Source organism: Salvelinus sp. IW2-2015, linkage group LG4q.2, assembly GCF_002910315.2.
Source record: "Salvelinus sp. IW2-2015 linkage group LG4q.2, ASM291031v2, whole genome shotgun sequence".
In the NCBI taxonomy this organism is placed as follows: Eukaryota; Metazoa; Chordata; class Actinopteri; order Salmoniformes; family Salmonidae; genus Salvelinus; species Salvelinus sp. IW2-2015.
Window position 1 is genome coordinate 12306165 of NC_036843.1, and position 19886 is coordinate 12326050.

A 19886-nucleotide genomic window follows, 5' to 3' on the forward strand; every position below is an offset into this window, starting at 1 on the left:
AGCACCAGTAATTGTTATTGATACATGGTTCTCATGCACAGCTACAGTCACTCAGACAGGATGGCAGAGTATAGCGGATATGTGATAATGTCCTTGGTCCAGTGGTCCTGTGGTGATTGCAGCATGGACCCCAGCATACATACACACACTTCTCCCCTCAGCAGCAGCTGCGGCTGGTAGAAGGCCTTCAAGCCTAATGAAATATAGCAGCTCAGAGTTCAAAGGCTCCACAGTAGGGCCTGTTAGAAGTATTCCGTGTGATAGAGATGTTTCCAGAAGCTTTATGACGCTGGACTCATTTCTGCCTTTCTTCCTGTTTGTTTGATGGAGCCTGCAGGAGCCCGTTATTCTGCATGGGGCCATAGGAGGGGAAGTGGAGGCAGAACTTCATCACTGTCAGACCCAGCTTCCTCTCAGCTTTGAAGTGGCAGCAGTTGTATTTCAATTCATTAACATTGATAACATAGATTGGCAGGAGCATCTCATTATTTTTCCACCCATCTCAGTCACTGCCTCCCTTTCTCTCTCTCTCTCTCTCTCTCTCTCTCTCTCTCTCTCTCTCTCTCTCTCTCTCTCTCCCTCCCTCTCTCTCTTTCTCTACATAGTCTCATGTCACCTAATAGCTCTTACTATCCTGCCATTCCCATCACTGTACCTGTGGCTATTCAGCCCACATCAGATGGTGCCGAAGAAAGCCTTATTGCCCCCCCGGGTGTAGTCTTACCCTTCTCTTATCTATTGATTGGAAAGGCGAAAGGGTAAAATAAAAGGTATTGATTACCAGACAAGGTGAAATTGGTGGGCAGGGCGTCTGGGGTTGATAAGAAAAGACAGCATTCTTTACCCACTGCGGTCAGAGAACCCTCTCTCTCCCTCTGTCTCTCCCTCTCTCTCTCTGCCCTCCCCTTTCACCCTATCGCTGCCCCCCCCCCCCCTCTTTCTCTCTGTTACCTGGCATCTATTCTTGAGTCGCCAGGGTGTCCCTTTCTCTGAATGATTTTTATCTGTGCTTGTGAAATGTATAGCCCAGCCTGGCGCAGCAGTGGTCTCAGAACAGAAGCTCTGGCCTTTCACACACTCCCCACGCCATGATGACTGCCTCACCTTTCCCCTATACTCAACCTCTAAAGTCTCAAGTAAAGCCACTGGTCCTGGGTTCGGTTTCTTGCTTTCATTTATTTATTTAAATTCATATCCACCTTCCTTTCTCCTCTCCTGTTTTGGCTGGCTTGGATAGATTAAATATGTGTAACATGCTATCCCACTGTTTTTTTGTAATATAAAAGTTTCCCTGAGGTTTTAAGAGATTTATAGTAAGATGATGTTTCCCTTGAACCACAGCTTCCACTGAACACTGATACTGAACATAGTTAGTGAAGACTGATGCCTGCCCCTGTCTGGAGACTGGTATGCTTCACTAAGGAAACAGACAAGCAGTAGTGAGGAGGAGAAATGCCTCTCGCTCACTGATCCAGAACAAGAGTGGTTTAATACTTTCAAATGGTTAAAGGTTGGATTGGTGAGAGTAAAGCTGATTTTGGATGTGTTTCTGAACAATGTCTTGCTAGAGTCAAAATATTGAATCTCATCAATGTTGAATTTCTGTCAATGGCTCATGGTGTTTGAGAGAAAATTGTTTTGTTTATGCAAAATCAAATAACATTCAGCTCAGACACCCATACATACCCCACACGTCATGCCATCTGGGATCTCTTCAAAGTTCCCAGGTCCAAAATAAATTCAAGGAAACTCACAGTATTACACAGAGCCGTGATCACATGGAACTCCCTTCCAACTACTCAAGCAAACAGCAAAATTACCTTTAAAAAACGGATTAAACAACATCTCATGGAACGAGGGGACAAAAACACACACACACATAATTGTTTTGTTGTATTGTTTGTATATTGTTATATTTTACATTTGTGTGACTCTCCTTGTCTATCAGTGAATCAGTGTTTTGTTACTTGTCTTCCTCAGGGTAGATCGAAGTAAATTATGTGTCATAGAACATGTAAAAGAACAAACTGAATCTAAGTGTGTAAGAGAGTTACAAACTGATATCACTGTAATTGACCTATTGAGTATTAACTTCATAGTGAGGGCCTCTCTAAGCATGTTATCTGAGGCTTCATTTCAGTTACAAGGTTAAGAGAACCTCTCCTTGAGACGGAGGAGGAGTATTCCTGTTATTCAGACGGTGGCCTTGACTTTCAGCACTTCTTCATGTTGTATTTTTCAAAGCACATCAAAAGGCTTTTTAAGGGGAGAGACGGAGGGAGGAAATAATTTGTTGCACATTCCACACACCTGGCGTGGCGGCCAAGCCAAAAACTGAAGAGCTTGGTTTTATGTTGTTGCAAAGAAGTTTTCTGGAGTACTCTAACAACACTAAAGAAATACTTTGCTTTGTGCTTCCTCTTGCATACAATGCCCTTTTTGAAAATACAATTTCTCAAAAGATAATTTGTATTTTAACTCATGTTATAGAAGAAAGAGAATGTAGGGTTAGAAAAACTTGACCCTTAAGGCTTTGTTCTGTTAATGTTGAAGTAGTGCATTTTAACAGTTTGATACAGACCTCAGAAATTAGTTAGTTGTTCTATTTAATATGTGGTACAATATAGCTTCTCTGTAGTAATTGCACATTGAGAAGCAGTTGATTGCGTTAGATTAACACCCATTAGCTCTATGAGTTAGTGAAGCTGTGGGACTCAGGCAGGGCAGTGGGTATTTCCACCATGTGTTGTGACCTCTCTCTCTGTGGTTGTGAGTAGATAGTCTGCTGAGGAGGACTGAACACTGAGCCCCTCTGTTCTGCTCTTCTGTTAGCAGAGGAGTGAGATATGGGCCGGCTGACAAGTCCCCTCACGTCCTCCTTGCAGACCTAAACAGTGGCACTTACAATTTCCTGTGCATGCTTCAGAACAGGAAGATCAGAGAGGATGGCAGAGCCTGTGCACTCCTTGTGTGTGTATCTGGGAGAATGTCTGTGTGTTAGATATTGATTTTAAGGACAGAAGTATATCTATTTAAAAATATATATATTTCACCTTTATTTAACCAGGTAGGCCAGTTGAGAACAAGTTCTCATTTACAACTACGATCTGGCCAAGATAAAGCAAAGCAGTGCGAAAAAAACAACAACACAGAGTTACACATGGGAATAATCTATATACAGTGTGTGCAAATGTAGTAAGATTAGGGAGGTAAGGCAATAAATAGGCCATAGTGGCGAAATAATTACAATTTAGCATTAACACTGGAGTGATAGATGTGCAGATGATGATTTGCAAGTAGAGATACTGGGGTGCAAAAGAGCAAATAAAATAACAATATGGGGATGCGGTAGTTGGGTGGGCTATTTACAGATGGGCTGTGTACAGGTGCGGTGATCGGTAAGCTGCTCTGACAGCTGATGCTTAAAGTTAGTTAGGAAGATTTAACACAGCATAGGGTTCACCTTCTCTCATGGAGCGGTCAGAGTGCAGTGGAAGGTTACAGTACACTCACCGTTTGTCTGTCCACTTTATGCACCACCTAGCTAGTATCTAAGTCAAATCAAATTCATTTATATACCCCTTCTTACATCAGCTGATATATCAAAGTGCTGTACAGAAACCCAGCCTAAAACCCCAAACAGCAAGCAATGCAGGTGTAGAAGCATGGTGGCTAGGAAAAACTCCCTAGAAAGGCCAAAACCAAGGAAGAAACCTAGAGAGGAACCAGGCTATGAGGGGTGGCCAGTCCTCTTCTGATCATTGAGAGTATCTCTACCGCTCCTGCTGTCTCTAGAGAGTTGAAAACAGCAGGTCTGGGACAGGTAGCACGTCCGGCGAACAGGTCAGGGTTCCATAGCCGCAGGCAGAACAGTTGAAACTGGAGCAGCAGCACGGCCAGGTGGACTGGGGACAGCAAGGAGTCATCATGCCAAGTAGTCCTGAGGCATGGTCCTAGGGCTCAGGTCCTCTGAGAGAGAGAGAGAGAGAAAGAAAGAAAGAAAGAAAGAGAGGATTAGAGAGAGTATACTTAAATTAACACAGGACACCGGATAAGACAGGAGAAATACTCCAGATATAACAGACTGACCCTAGCCCCCGACACATAAACTACTGCAGCATAAATACTGGAGGCTGAGACAGGAGGGGTCAGGAGACACTGTGGCCCCATCCGATGATACCTCCGGACAGGGCCAAACAGGCAGGATATAACACCACCCACTTTGCCAAAGCACAGCCCCCACACCACTAGAGGGATATAAGTGTGATGATACCACTCACAAGTTATGGTCCACATGCTTTGATCTCCCACACGCTACACACAGGCAGAGCCTTCAACTCTCTCTGTCTACAATGGAGGACAAGGCTAGTCCAATTATTACAATCTGGTTTCATCTCGGGGTAATCAGATGAAGGAAGGAGGTAATGAATGAGCCCCCACATCTTCCCTAAAAGCATCCAAGAGATGTTGCTTCATTCAATTCAGCCCAATTCAGATATAAATTGTTTTCAATTCATTTCAAATGAAATATGACTGAGTGTAATATGTCGTTTATGGATGTAGAGTACCAGTCAAAAGTTTGGACACACATACTCGTTCAAGGGTTTTTCTTTTTTTTTATGGAATCATGGAGTAACCAAAAAAGTGTTAAACAAATCCAAATACATTTTAGATTTTAGATTCTTCAAAGTAGCCACCCTTTGCCTTGATGACAGCTTGGCACACTCTTGTCATTCTCTCAACCAGCCTGGAATGCTTTCCCAACAGTTTTGAAGTAGTTCCCACGTATGCTGAGCACTTGTTGGCTGCTTTTCTTTCACTCTTCAGTCCAACTCATCCCAAACCATCTCAATTGGGTTGAGGTCGGGTGATTGTGGAGGCCAGGTCATCTGATGCAGCACTCCATCAGTCTCCTTGGTCAAATAGCCCTTACACAGCCAGGAGGTGTGTTTTGTGTCATTGTCCTGTTGAAAAACAAATGATAGTCCCACTAAGTGCAAACCAGATGGGATGGTGTATCGCTGCAGAATGCTGTGGTAGCCATGCTGGTTAAATGTGCCTTGAATTCTAAATAAATCACTGACTGTGTCACCAGCAAAGCACGCCTACACCATCACACCTCCTCCTCCATGCTTCACTGGGGGAACCACACATGCGTAGATCATCCGTTCACCTACTCTGACTCTCACAAAGACACGGCAGTTGGAACCAAAAATAGCAAATTTGGACTCATCAGACCAAGGGACAGATTTCCACCGGTCTAATGTCCATTGCTTGTGTTTCATGGCCCAAGCAAGTCTCTTCTTCTTATTGGTGTCCTCCAGTAGTGGTTTCTTGGCAGCAATTCGACCATAAAGGCCTGATTCACGCCGTCTCCTCTGAACAGTTGATGTTGAGATGTGTCTGTTTCTTGAACTCTGTGAAGCATTTATTTTGGCTGCAATCTGAGGTGCAGTTAACTCTAATGAACTTACCGTCTGCAACAGAGGTAACTCTGGGTCTTCCTTTCCTGTGGCGGTCCTCATGAGAGCCAGTTTCATCATAGCGCTTGATGGTTTTTGTGACTGCACTTGAAGAAACTTTCAAAGTTCTTGAAATTTTCCGTATTGACGGACCTTCATGTCTTAAAGTAAAGTACTGTATATCAATCTAGTCTTTGTATTTAATGTTTAAATAAAATGTAGGCCAAAAGTTAAACTCATCGATTGTTTGTGTGTTGCTCCAGGACCTCCGCGGGTGGCTGAGAGGGTGGCCCATAGACAGTCAGTGCACCTGGGGAGTTCCATCAAGCTGCCATGCCCTGTTGAAGGAGACCCGCCACCCCTCATCATGTGGACCAAAGACGGCCGCAACATCCACAGCGGCTGGACCCGCTTCCGCATCCTCCGCCTGGGCCTGAAGATCAAGGAAGTGGAGGTTGAGGATGCTGGAACATACATCTGCAAAGCCACCAACGGCTTTGGCAGCGTCAGCATCAACTATACCCTCATTGTCATTGGTAAGTAGAAAGGTGTCTTGCGGTTAGGGCTGTTGCGGTGACCGCCACACCGGCAGTCATGAGTCAAGGTAGTCAAATTCCACGTGACCGTTTAGTCACGGTAATTAGGTTTCTCTAAGCTCTGATGTTGCTGCTGGCCATTATTAGGCTACCAAACTGCCTGGTACTCAGCACTCTATTGTCCCTCTAATCACTCTGACATTAATGCAAATGTGTTGGAAAATCTAATCAAACACTTAATGAGAGCCCATGAGCTCATGTTGCGGAACATTTCAATAGGCTATGGAATTGTGTGAGACAAGGCTAGGCCTACTATATTTATTTCTCAACTTTCCTAATATTAAGCACATTGCTTATATTTACAACGGGAGTAGAGCCTGCCTGGCTGGCATGAAAATTAACCGCGGGTAAAAGCATTCTCCATTCGCTATTTAAGTGCATAGATGACATGTATTTTTTCTGATGCCCCTGTTTCGATACAGGTGCATGATAATGGTTCATTCTAAATCAAAACAAATTCCACACATATATTATTTAGTATATGTAAAGAACAGATTAAATCAAGAATATTCTGATTGATTGTGAATTATATATTGTCCCTTGTGAATGATGCCCAGCATAAGAAACAATGCCTTCTTTTGCGACTTTTTCGAATCATAGTGGCACACCTGATGTCGCCTAGCCCACAGGCCTATATGTTTAAATAAGATTTATATCACAACTAAAGTGGCCAAATAACTTTTTTAAATTCAGCACATTAATCCACTTTACAAGGGGTGTAGAGCCTAACTGGTATACATAAGCAGCACGTGAGTTTCAAGTTTGAGGAAGATAATTTTCACCTAAAAATGCACCTTTATAATAAAAGCATTACATGCATAATTGCGTTTGCAGTCACTTTTGATAATGGTGTTTTCCGCTAATGGAACATTTGCACTTATAGCCTACTACCATGTGTGCATTGCTGCGCTTATAATGTTAAGAAATAGTCTAATAGTTTATCAACATTTTAAGCTAAACATTCTGATCTGTTGCGTCAGCCATATTGCGTAAAAACTTTTTTTGATGCCAGTGGTTGTATTAATTTGAGATCTATCGCATCCCACAACTGTCCCAGACTATGTTTGCGATATTTATTTCTCGCACAGAATAAAATAGGTCAACCTTTGTACTATGGGGGATAGTAGATTGACATAGGCTAGTGCTTTTGCTGTTCGTTAGGTGTACTCATCTTGTTGGCTGACGAAAAGTAAATATGGACAGTTCTTCCAATATCTTCAATATGCATATCGGAATTGGATAAGGACTCGCGCAGTTGCATCCCCGATGTGTCTGTCTTCACTTGTAGCCTGTGAGAAAGACCCGATCACGTGATGAAGCACGCAGCACTCAGGGAGAAGGGCACAATGGCCACTGGTCGCAAAAGGCATGGATTTTTTTAGGGTGCATTACGGTCACAAGGGAATGCCGCCATGAAATTCTAGAGATTATCAAGTGCTTGTCAAATTGTGAATGAGTGACTGATGTAGTGTGTACAGCCTGCGCAAAAAACAAAGCAGAGCTCATGTCTTTCAAGCAACTTTTTTCAAATCATCATTAGAGTCGCATGATGCAGCCTTACAATGTATTAAAAATGAAAACATATAGCCCAACGTTTGTAGAAAAACTAAAGTTACATTAACAACTCTAAATTAAGCATATAGGAATACCTATATCTTTGTTAACCTCTCAACACAGAATAGCCGCATGTGCGCACTCCCTCAAATCGTTTTGAGAAAATATTTGTTAAATTGTATTCTTCATAATATAAAATAATGCCACGGAATTCGAAGAAAATCTTGTCTGCTAAATTAACTAGTGTAGCCCACAGCCATTTATCATAGCCACATCAGGACCTAACATAAGGACAACTCAGAGTATGCTATTCTGTTCTTCTGAAATAGACTACAGTTTCTTCATATCATGCTTCTTTAGACCTGTCTAAAATAAATAATGGATTTGTTGTGAAGGTGTAGGCTATATTACATGGATTTATTAGACTTTTTAAAATGTAGATGATCCAAAGGTCAGCATCAGTAGCTTGTAGGCTATGTGTGGAAGCCAGCAGATGCTAAATGTGTTTATCACTGTCAATTACCATGAGACCGACAGTTATTTGCTTGACAATCACCGGCTGACGAAATGTAGTTTGCCAAGTAATACCATTCATAGTGAAATCACTTTTAATATGACGCTACCCAGAAACCATGCATATGACTCAGACCGTGCCATCATCTTTCGAAGGAAGTGTTTCAAAGTCAGTCAATTAACTTTTCCTTCAGGTCAAGATCTTGTAGATTTACAGATGTTAAAAGACAACGCCATGCACCATGGAGTCATGGCTTTGAAATAAGGGGATTTGGGAAGGGGGATTGTAGTTGATACCTTCCTCTTCTATATCTGTTATATCATTCACCACTTAAGCCCAAAGTCAACAGAGAGAATGGGATATTGTTTCATACTACATCATCCTCTGTGACTCAAGCGGATCTTAACTTCTTCCCTCTCCCCAGGCTAAGCTGTGGTTTGTCAAAGCAGGGGCTCCTTAACTTGGAATTGTCCAACAAGAAACATATTCCCCTTAACATTAACCTATTAAACTTCATAAAGCTTATAAGAGGACATGATGGTCTCATGTGCAAGAGACATACTTGTAACTCTCAGTCAAGTCAAGCAACTGTACAGTACAGTTTACTCTGTGCTAGAGTAGAGCGTGATGAATGAGAGGACTGGAGTGTGATAGCACTGTTTAGTTTAAGATGCCTAATTAGGTCCAGAACCTCCTGCAGGGGAGGGGGGTGGATGGCAGGGGCCGACTGGAGGAGCTGCTTCCTGGTCTTGTGATCAAATCAAATTGTATTAGTCGCGTACACAGATTTTCAGATGTTATCGCTGGTGCTTTGAAAAGTGTAATAATACCAAGCAAAAGAACTAAGAAAAAACACAATAATCACGAAAAATTCAAAAATTAAGAAATGAAGAAATATCAGAATGAGCAATGTCAGAGAACGGTATATAAATATATATACATATAATGGTGTGTAAAGACAGTATGGACAGTATATGAATAGAAAAGGTGTTTACAGCAGTAGTTATATACTGTAGGATGAGCCATCACTAGAATGCGTAAAACAGTATTTAAACATTATTAAAGTGACCAGTGTACAATTACTCTATAGGGCAGTACCGAGTGGTAGCTGGCTACAACAGCGACTAAGGTGATGGCTTTTCAAACTGGCCTTGTTTTGGGATAGAACCCTAATCACATAGATCAGACCAGGACAACAGAAAGTAAAGAGAATGGTGTCCGTTGTGTAGTGTAGTATCATAGGGTCGAGATGCGGATCTGGGGAAGTGTTATTCTAACAAAGTTATTTTGGCTCACGTTAAAGATTAAGTTGACTGAGAGGTCAGAGAGAGGGTAGATCTGTTGATTGTCTCCCGAGAAGCGCAGCGGTCTAAGGCATTACTACAGACCCGGGTTCGATCCTAGGCTGTGTCACAGCCAGCCATGATTGGGAGACCCATGAGGCGGCTCAATTGGCCCAGCGTCGTCCAGGTTAGGGGAGTGTTTGGCCGGCCGGGATTAACTTGTCCCATCGCGTTCTAGCGACTCCTTGTGGCGGGCCCGGGCGCCTGCAAGCTGACCTGCTTTGTCAGTTGAATGGGTTTTCCTCCGACACATTGGTGTGGCTGGCTTCCGGGTTAAGCGAGCAGTGTGTCAAGAAGCAGTGTGGCTTGGCAGGATCGTGTTTCGGAGGACGCATGGCTCTCAACCTTCACCTCTCCCGAGTCATTTGGAGAGTTGCAGCAATGAGATAAGACTGTAACTACCAATTGGATATGACAAAATTGGGGAGAAAAAGGGGTAAAAGTACACCTTCCCCCCAAAAAATGTTTTATCTGTTGGACAATAAAAATAGATTTATAGACACATACCAAGAGGAGGAATGTCAAAATTCACACTAGAGCTGTATTTCATGAAAGTCATGGTTTCATGATTGTGTATGACTGTACTGTACTTACATTATTTTACTGTACATGTAAAATAAGAGCACTACTTTTGGCAGACATTTATCGAATGTGCAAAGTTTCAGGTTGCCCACATGATTTACAGTGGTTCATGCTAAATTCAAAACAATCCATATGATTGCAGAGTACAGCACCATTTGTATAAATCAAGTCAATGTATCCAAATGATAGATAGCATCTCTCCCTCTCGCCTTACCAGGGTTGGGTAGGATACTTTCTAAATGTAATCCATTACAGTTACTAGTTAGCCTACTTATCCAAAATTGTAATCAGTCATTACCCAAACTCAGTAACGTAATCTGGTTACTTTCCGTTACTTTTGGATTACTTTTCCCTGAAGAGGCATTCGAAGAAAACAAGAAGGATCCATCAAACGCATTTGGTGTGTTATCATAGTTGTTTCTGATTTGTGGTCAGACTCGCTCAGGTAGAACAAACAAACTTATTTTCAATGCTGAATTAAATGTCATTGAGAAAACAGAAAGGTGTCATAGTGTATTTTTTTGCAAACATCCTTTCTGAATTTAAAAGTAATCCAAGAAGTAATCCTCTAGTTTTTAAAAAGTATCTGTAACCCGATTACAATATTTTTTGCTGGTATTGTAACTGATTACAGTTAAAGGTTTTTGTAATCAGATTACTCTCCAACCCTGCTGCTTACATACTGTAGTAGTGTTTGCAACTTAAAACTGATTTATTTAGCTTGGCGTCTGCAGTTTGATGAAATGAAAAGTATTTAGGCTTTCAGTAGTGCTGAAACAGGGGGAGGTTTATAAGATAAGTTCAACATGCCTGCTTGTATTATTATCTACTCCCACACAGGACAGAGATGTCTCTTACCTTTAAAAGTTCAAAGGCATTTTTTTTTCTTGAGGGATACTGTTTTCTCATGTGTATTTTATTAAACTGAACACCATTATTTTCACCCTCTCTGATCTCCACCACAAACTGTTTGGCTTCGCTCTTAAGCCTGGTGGAGTTGGTTCTGTTTTTCTTTCCCACTGTTTGTGGTGAATGCGTGACAACCCAACACTAGTCTCTCAGCAGTCATTCCACATCTCTATTTTGTAAGACCACAGATACCTCTCCCTCGCTCTACTCTCTCTCTCTCCTTGTCCTTCTCTAATCCATCATTCCAGCCAGGGACTGGCACACATCACCAGTTTGTTTGTTTTTATAATAGTCCTATCAGGAGTGCAGTGCAGTCAGAGGCTTTTTTGGCTACGGAGATTAGGGGAGCCTCATTTTAAAACATTTACAGGACGGAAGTCATACATTGGGAGAACTGACAGCCTAAAAACGGTAGAATGGTCCATAATTATTGTGAGCGGAACATTTCCAATCAATGGTGAAATGTTTGTACCTCTTGATGTACCTAGTTGTTAGACATTTTAATAGTTTTTTGTATATAGTTCAATGCCTGGTGGGGAAGGCTGGTAGACTTGTCAGAGATGATTTATTTGAAGTGTTGTAAATGGGAGGTGTAATACTGGCTAGCTTCCAGCGTAGCTCTGCAAACAGCATCCATCATTTGAGTGATTATTTTTACTGGAGCTCAGAAAGAGTGCTGTTCAATATCCTGGCTGGCTTTGAAGCTCAAGGCCCGTAGTGCACAACTCACTTTTTAATCAGGACAGAAAGAAAGAAGGGCAGGGAAGAGAAGGAGAGGGCGAGTAGCGGAGAAACAATGGGATAGGGGTATAAGAAAGAAATGGAAGATGTGGAAGGAAGAAAGAGAGAAAATAGTGAGAGAAAGAAAAGGGGGTGGTCCTGGTGATATAAGGGTGTTTCTCCATCCAGCTGCGGCTGTAGAAGCAATCCTTCTCCCAATCGGCCAGTGGGCAGCCTGTCCTCCCCTGAGCTATCCCAAGAATCTGGTCAGCCAGTGCAACATGGCGCCTCCTCAATCCCCCCAGCTGGCTGTTTGTGCCCTGTTTGGGGTGGTCTCCTGACAACTGACTCCCACCCGACCCTCCTAAACTCCCCCCCACCCTCACCCCTCCTGCTGGTGGACTGGAATAGATATGGACATGACTGCCACACTGACAGACAGACAGATACACGATCTACACTGATCCGTTTTTTATATTGTAACACAGTGTTGACACAGCACAGACCATGTAAACAGATAGAGGATCATGGTAGCCTTCATTTCTACATGGATACTTTAAATCTCTATAGTACAGTGGTAGTGATAGTAGAAGTGCTGTAGTGGAAGTGATAGTACAGACTTTGTTGACTGTCCAGATATACTGCATTATGTGTGGCTGATAACATATGGTGGTTGTTTGATGATGTAGTGATGATGTAAGGCCACTACTCATTACTTTCTCTGGACATTAGAATGTCCCTAACTACATCTGAAACTCATTGTGACACACAGAATGATGGGGCATTTTCCTGAGATTCAGTTGAAGCTCAAGGCCAGGGGAGTGAGAGTGACCTACTACCTTTGGCTGGATTTGTGAATGAAGAGGAGAGAAAGAAGGGAGGGCACCAGACCCAGTGGTACAGTAGGCTAGAGAGACAGTTTCAATGGATTCTTTGGTTGTTGTTAGCCGCTTACTTTGCCTGTCTTCCCAACATTTTGTCTGTAACTGAATGTGTCTGGGTGCGTGGGTGTTTGCCTTTCCCTTCCATCTCTAAATGTACAAATGTGATGTGTTTATCAGAAGTTATATTCCATTCTGGTAATGCAATTGGAATACAAAGTAGTCTACATGTTTTATTGCTTGAAAGTTGTGTCCTGCAGAATCCGAGTGGATTGCTGTTCTTAGTTACTCTTTGATGAGGGAGGATAGGGCCCCTCTCAAGGAGAGAGAGAGGACACAAAAAGGATTGACAGGGAGGCCTGCAAGTCCTCTCCTTTTACTGGTAATTGTATTTTTCACTATTCCAACAATAACAACTATGTAGCAGCACTGAGATGTCCTGTCTTCCCCCAGTCTGCAGGTCTAGTGAGCCAACATTGTGTAAAGACAATAGCAGCCTAGGATAGTAGTTTAGGCCCAGACTCATAAAGGGTACCATTGTTCCTAAGGACCTCCAGAAAATAGAGAGGAAAGAGATTCAGGAACAAAAAAAATGTGAAAAGAAAATCCGGGCAGCGTGGGACCGTGTTCTGTTTGGATTGGGAAGTTCAGGAACTGGAAGGAATGTGGAGAGTCCAAGTGAGCAGCAGAAAAATATATCTTCCAATGGAGGCTGTTTTTTAAAGGGAATGGGTTATTATAGTTGGCCAGTTTAAGCCCTTCATATAGTCATGACATCATGACTGGGCCTGGTGCTGGAGGTGGCAGACAATGGAAGTTTTGTGCCCAGAGAACCATAGACAGCTTTGGGGGGTTTGGGGAAAGTCGGAGGGTGCCTGGAGTGGGGGGTTAGAAGCCACATCTGGTCCCTTTACCTGCCCCATTCAAACGCAGAGTGTGCGCCAAACTGGATTTGGACGAATTTTACTGGAGGCTACACTGGGTTCAGGCTCTGTACAAGATGTATGGCAGTGTTTCCCAAACTTGGGGTCGCCTGATTTGAAAATGAGGTCGTGAGAGAAAACTTGTGCTTGGTTCGTAGAAGCGGGGTTACATCAGTAACCTCCGGTAGCTGCTAGATGTGGTTATAATAAACAGAGCGGTGTCTGTTTTCTTCCTACAAATGTTGCTCTATCTTTTGAACTGTTTAAGCTACAAAATATTATGACCCCATCACTTAGGAACACGTATCCCACTGGGCACAGACTTCAGTTCAACGTTTACTTTTGATTTACATTTGGTTGAGTTGTCAACTAACGTGAATTCAAAGTGAAATCAACAAAAAAATTCACCATGTCATTGGATTTAGGTTAAAAGTTGKGTGAAAAAAAGACGAAATCCCCTTACGTTGATGACTTTTTGCTAATCCAATTAGTTTTCCATGTTGATTCAATGCCATCACATTGATTTTGGGGGTTGAAATTACTTGGAAACAACATTGATTCATAATTTTTTCCCCCAGTAGCAGGTGTCTTCTGTTTCCCTCTACAATGCCCACAAGCCGTGCAGGACTCAGTAGACCAGGCACTAAATCAGACTGTGGGGAAAAGAATATCAAAATGTTATTGCCTGATGGTCTTCACAACTTCGCAATACCTTTCTGATGCATTTCAGTCACTTCAAAACATACTATCTTCAGATTGAAATACAGTCAAAAGTACTGTCGGATTGATTTACAATAGACTGTCATAGCCCCAATTAAAAAAGTAAATAATGGCCGTTGATTACATCACTTTCTTTACATGGTGGGGTCGGACATTTTTGTTAAATATCACAATGGGGTTGTGGGCAAAAAAGTTAGGGAACCCCTGGTGTATGACAATAGAACATATATTTTATATTTATTTATGAAATGTACCCCATAAGACATATTTTCTAAGTACTGAGTAACACATTCACTTAATTGATGGAATGTGTTTGACGTCACTATCAGAATTGTATAGTGGATACTTCAGAATGTGCAGCTTTAGAAGGTAGGCAACGTTAGAACTGACAAGCTCAGGGCTGGTATATTTGAAAATATTTGAAACTTGTGAATGACTCTACTAGCATGAAGTGATTTAGTGCAGTAGTTGCATGTGTAATCTATCTATCTGACACCCTGCTCTGCTTTGGTTGAACTTCTATAATTGGTCATAATGTTTGGTATTCTGAGGAATGGTAGTAGTTGGAAAGGAACTTGATACATTCCATAAATTCATCAATGTCCACCTCACAAAGTGGATATGCATTACAAATGATCTATTATGTTTCACTGATGCACTAAGCCGTGTCTCAGCTCCACCACATGAAGTCAGTCAGTCAATGACATCAACTCCACAGCTGTCTCCCAGAGCTGCACTTATGAAAACTGATCATATTACTCCCAAATGTTACAGCGTGTGACCTTAGCATGTACCCCCTCAGTGTATCCTATCTATAAATGCTACATTTACTCAGATGGAGCCAAGCGTGTTTTACTGTGCCTGTTTGGCTGGGGGCCATGTTAATGAAAATGTAAAAAGTGTGAAACAAAAAGCATTGAATTCAACTGAAACATTTTTCCACTGCTTGCTGAATCCCTTACGAAAAAAGATTGCAGTCAGTGTGCAGTATAACTGCAGTACACTGCAGTATAACTGCAATTAGAGTGCAGTATAACTGTAGTATGCTGAAAATACTGCATCCAAAATAACACTGTTTTTTTTACTGCAGTAATTTTGCAGTGTAACTGCAGTTAGAGTGCAGTATAACTGCAGTTCAGTTCAAAATACCACAGTCGACTGCAGTTACTGCACTTTTACTGCAGTTTCAAAACCGCAATCTTTTTTTGTAAGGGAATACTCATAAGCATCATAATTGTGTCCTGAGTTAGAGGAGAGGTGAATCTGACTAAAAACGTGTGTCTACTCCATAATAACAACATATTTGATAGTGTTCAGCTTTGAATGTGAATTAATTATATAAACTGCTTTGAAATAACTAAGAAAAATACCCCTCTGAGATCAGAACTGGAAGGTCACTCCAGTTGATGTTAGCCCAAATGGCGACAGAAGTCTTTCAAGTTTAACACTCGTGAAACCCTAATAGGCATACTTCATAATCTCTGTCATCACCCTCTGTTAAGACCTCCAATGCCTTTCCTGTTTGAGTATTGGGCATAACTTTTATACCATGTTCAATTATATGCTGCATATTTTCTTTGCAATGTTAAAATATAAATGTTCTGTTCCCTTTCCCCTACAGATGACTCTGGTGCTGATAAGACTGGGCCAGGGGTCCCTGGTGGGGTGGAGTCAGAGTATGACCCTGACCACCTATCAGGAAAACTAGGTAAGATCATAAAGAAAGCAACATTACTAAAGTTATTTGCATTAGATTGAGTCATATTTTATGATTCTGTTATCCATCTCTGCAAAGTCGTAAACCCAAAACTCTCTTTCCTCCTTTCCCAAAGTGCGTCCCCGCTTCACACAGCCTGCTAAAATGAGGAAACGGGTGATCGCCCGCCCAGTGGGGAGCTCTGTGCGGCTGAAGTGTACAGCCAGCGGTAACCCTCGGCCAGACCTTGTGTGGCTGAAGGACGACAGGCCGCTGACGGAGCGCGAGGTTGGCGAGGGGCGCCAGAAGAAGTGGACTCTGAGCCTGAGGAACCTGACCCCGGAGAACAGCGGCAGGTACACCTGCAGAATCTCCAACCAAGCCGGGGAGATCAACGCCACCTACAAAGTGGAGGTCATACGTAAGTATCATACAGTCACAGAGGCCTGAGTTATAAATACACTTAACGAGTCAGTCCAAGATCTCATAGCTAATGTATGAGGTAGACTCCTCAGGGGAAAGAACCATAAAATACTGTATTATATACTGTATCACAGTCCTGCAGACTGAGTTCTATGGACGTTGTGATAATGATAAATGTTGGCTATCAAGGATGGAAACTCAATGTGAACGTTGATACAATTGCCACGTAATCATAGTAACGTCGGGTCTGGATTTGAGGAGGAACCATAACCTTTTGGAGATCCTTGCTCTCTGATCTACCTTCGTCAGACGGCTGCGTTTGATCAGTAAGTCTTACTCATATCCCTACTCCATGGATGAATGTGCTTGTCTAATCATGTACGTATATGAGAAGCATATTGAGAAGGCAGGTCTGAGAATGAGGGTTGTGTTCTGGTGTGTTGGGGGAGGAGGAGGGGGCTGCTCAACCACAAGCCCCTCCAATCTTGAGCTGATTAGGATCCAGCTGTCTGCCAGCCCCCCACCCCCCTGAACCCCTCCTCCCCCTGAGACGTGTGTCCTGTACAACCAGGAGCAGAGAGAGAGGAAACTAATCACACATACTTCTTGTGTTACATGTGGTATTTCTCTCTAAAGGCCAATAACTGCCATTACGCTGGTACATGCAGAGAGTCAGCCTTGTTGAAATATGGAATAGTTGTGACAGTTCGTTCATTATGTCTCTCTGCAGGGCGGACCAACTCCAAACCCATCTTGACGGGCACTCACCCGGTCAACACCACAGTGGACTATGGGGGGACTACCGCATTCCAGTGCAAAGTGAGGAGCGATGTCAAACCAGTCATCCAGTGGCTCAAGCGTGTGGAGTCCAACGAGGAGAGTCGGTACAACTCCACCATCGAGGTGGGCGACCATCGCTTCATGGTGCTGCCAACGGGAGAGGTGTGGTCACGCCCTGACGGCTCCTACCTCAACAAGCTGCTCATCACCCGCGCCAAGGAGGAGGACTCTGGCATGTACATCTGTCTGGGTGCCAACACCATGGGCTACAGTTTCCGCAGTGCTTTCCTCACCGTGCTGCCAGGTAAGACCAGAGCCAGGATGCCAGCCATCTAGTACATCATTACCTTTAACCTGGCCTCCCAAAAATCCAACTTTCAAAACCTTCCCCATCACTTACAGTCGTGGCCAAATGTTTTGAGAATGACACAAATATGAATTTCCACAAAGTTTGCTGCTTCAGTGTCTTTAGATATTTTTGTCAGATGTTACTATGGAATATTGAAGTATAATTACAAGCATTTCATAAATGTCAAAGGCTTTTATTGACAATTACATGAAGTTGATGCAAAGAGTCAATATTTGCAGTGTTGACCCTTCTTTTTCAAGACCTCCACAATCCGCCCTGGCATGCTGTCAATTAACTTCTGGGCCACATCCTGACTGATGGCAGCCCGTTCTTGCATAATCAATGCTTGGAGTTTTTCAGAATTTGTGGGTTTTGGTTTGTCCACCCGCCTCTTGAGGATTGACCACAAGTTCTCAATGGGATTAAGGTCTGGGGAGTTTCCTGGCCATGGACCCAAAATATCGATGTTTTGTTCCCCGAGCCACTTAGTTATCACTTTTGCCTTATGACAAGGTGCTCCATCATGCTGGAAAAGGCATTGTTTGTCACCAAACTGTTCCTGGATGGTTGGGAGAAGTTGCTCTCGGAGGATAGGAAGTTTGTTGTACCATTCTTTATTCATGGCTGTGTTCTTTGGCAAAATTGTGAGTGAGCCCACTCCCTTGGCTGAGAAGCACCCTACACATGAATGGTCTCAGGATGCTTTACTGTTGGCAGGACACAGGACTGATGGTAGCGCTCACCTTGTCCTCTCAGGACAAGCTTTTTTCCGGGTGCCCAAACAATCAGAAAGGGGGATCATCAGAGAAAATTACTTTACCCAGTCCTCAAGCAGTCCAATCCCTGTACCTTTTGCAGAATATCAGTTTTGTCCTGATGTTTTCCTGGAGAGAGTTGTCTTCTTTGCTGCCCTTCTTTTGACACCAGGCCATCCTCCAAAGTCTTGCGCCTACTGTGGCGTGCAGATGCACCTCACACCTGCCTGCTGCCATTCCTGAGCAAGCTCTGTACTGGTGGTGCCCCGATCCCCGCAGCTGAATCACTTTGGAGACGGTCCTGGCGCTTGCTGAACTTTCCTTGGGTGCCCTGAAGCCTTCTTCACAACAATTGAACCGTACTCCTTGAAGTTCTTGATGATCCGATAAATGGTTGATTTAGGTGCAATCTTACTGGCAGCAATATCCTTGCCTGTGAAGCCCTTTTTGTTCAAAGCAATGATGACGGCACGTGTTTCTTGCAGTTAACCATGTTTTTTATTTTTTATTTGAATTTAATTTTTTTCACCTTTATTTAACCAGGTAGGCTAGTTGAGAAAAGTTCTCATTTGCAACTGCGACCTGGCCAAGTAAAGCATAGCAGTGTGAACAGACACAACACCACAGTTACACATGGAGTAAACATAAACAAGTCATAAATGGTAGAAAAAGAGAGATCTATATACAATGTGTGCAAAAGGCATGAGGAGGTAGGCAATAAATGAATAATTACAATTTAGCAGATTAACACTGGAGTGATAAATCTCAGATGATCAGTGCAAGTGAGATACTGTGTGCAAAAGAGCCAGAAAAGTAAATAAATAAAAAGAGTATGGGGGTGACGGTAGGTAAATTGGGTGGGCTATATACCGATGGACTATGTACAGCTGCAGCGATCGGTTAGCTGCTCGGATAGCAGATGTTTAAAGTTGTTGAGGAGATAAAAGTCTCCAACTTCAGAGATTTTTGCAATTCGTTCCAGTCGCAGGCAGCAGAGAACTGGAAAGGAAAGGCGTCCAAATTAGGTTTTGGCTTTAGGGATGATCAGTGAGATACACCTGCTGGAGCGCGTGCTACGGGTGTGGGTGTAGCCATCGTGACCAGTGACTGAGATAAGGCGACACTTTACCTAGCATAGCCTTGTAGATGACCTGGAGCCCAGTGGGTCTGACGACGAACATGTAGCGAGGGCAGCCGACTAGGCATACAGGTCGCAGTGGTGGGTCGTATAAGGTGCTTTAGTAACAAAACGGATGGCACTGTGATAAACTGCATCCAGTTTGCTGAGTAGAGTATTGGAAGCATTTTGTAGATGACATCGCCGAAGTCGAGGATCGGTAGGATAGTCAGTTTTTACTAGGGTAAGTTTGGCGGCGTGAGTGAAGGAGGCTTTGTTGCGAAATAGAATAGCACGACTCTAGATTTGATTTTGGATTGGAGATGTTTGATATGAGTCTGGAAGGAGAGTTTGGCAGCTCTAGCCAGACACCTAGGTACTTATAGATGTCCACATATTCTAGGTCGGAACCCGTCCAGGGTGGTGATGCTAGTCGGGCGTGCGGGTGCAGGCAGCGAACGGTTGAAAAGCATGCATTGGTTTTTACTAGCGTTTAAGAGGCAGTTGGAGGCCACGGAAGGAGTGTTGTTGGCATTGAAGCTCGTATCTCTCTCTTTCCTCA

General features: G+C 43.0%; 1 protein-coding gene across 3 annotated transcripts in view; it reads left to right on the top strand.

The window, feature by feature from the left end:
* Nucleotides 1–19886, top strand: part of LOC111963328 (fibroblast growth factor receptor-like 1) — a 74438-nt gene that overhangs the window by 42797 nt on the left and 11755 nt on the right. For all 3 annotated transcript variants that reach the window (XM_023986686.2, XM_023986687.2, XM_070443375.1), the window contains 4 exons: nucleotides 5726–5998; nucleotides 15826–15912; nucleotides 16037–16321; nucleotides 17054–17407. In XM_023986686.2, coding sequence (XP_023842454.1) covers nucleotides 5726–5998; nucleotides 15826–15912; nucleotides 16037–16321; nucleotides 17054–17407 — 999 coding nt within the window. The remainder of the gene's footprint in view (nucleotides 1–5725; nucleotides 5999–15825; nucleotides 15913–16036; nucleotides 16322–17053; nucleotides 17408–19886) is intronic.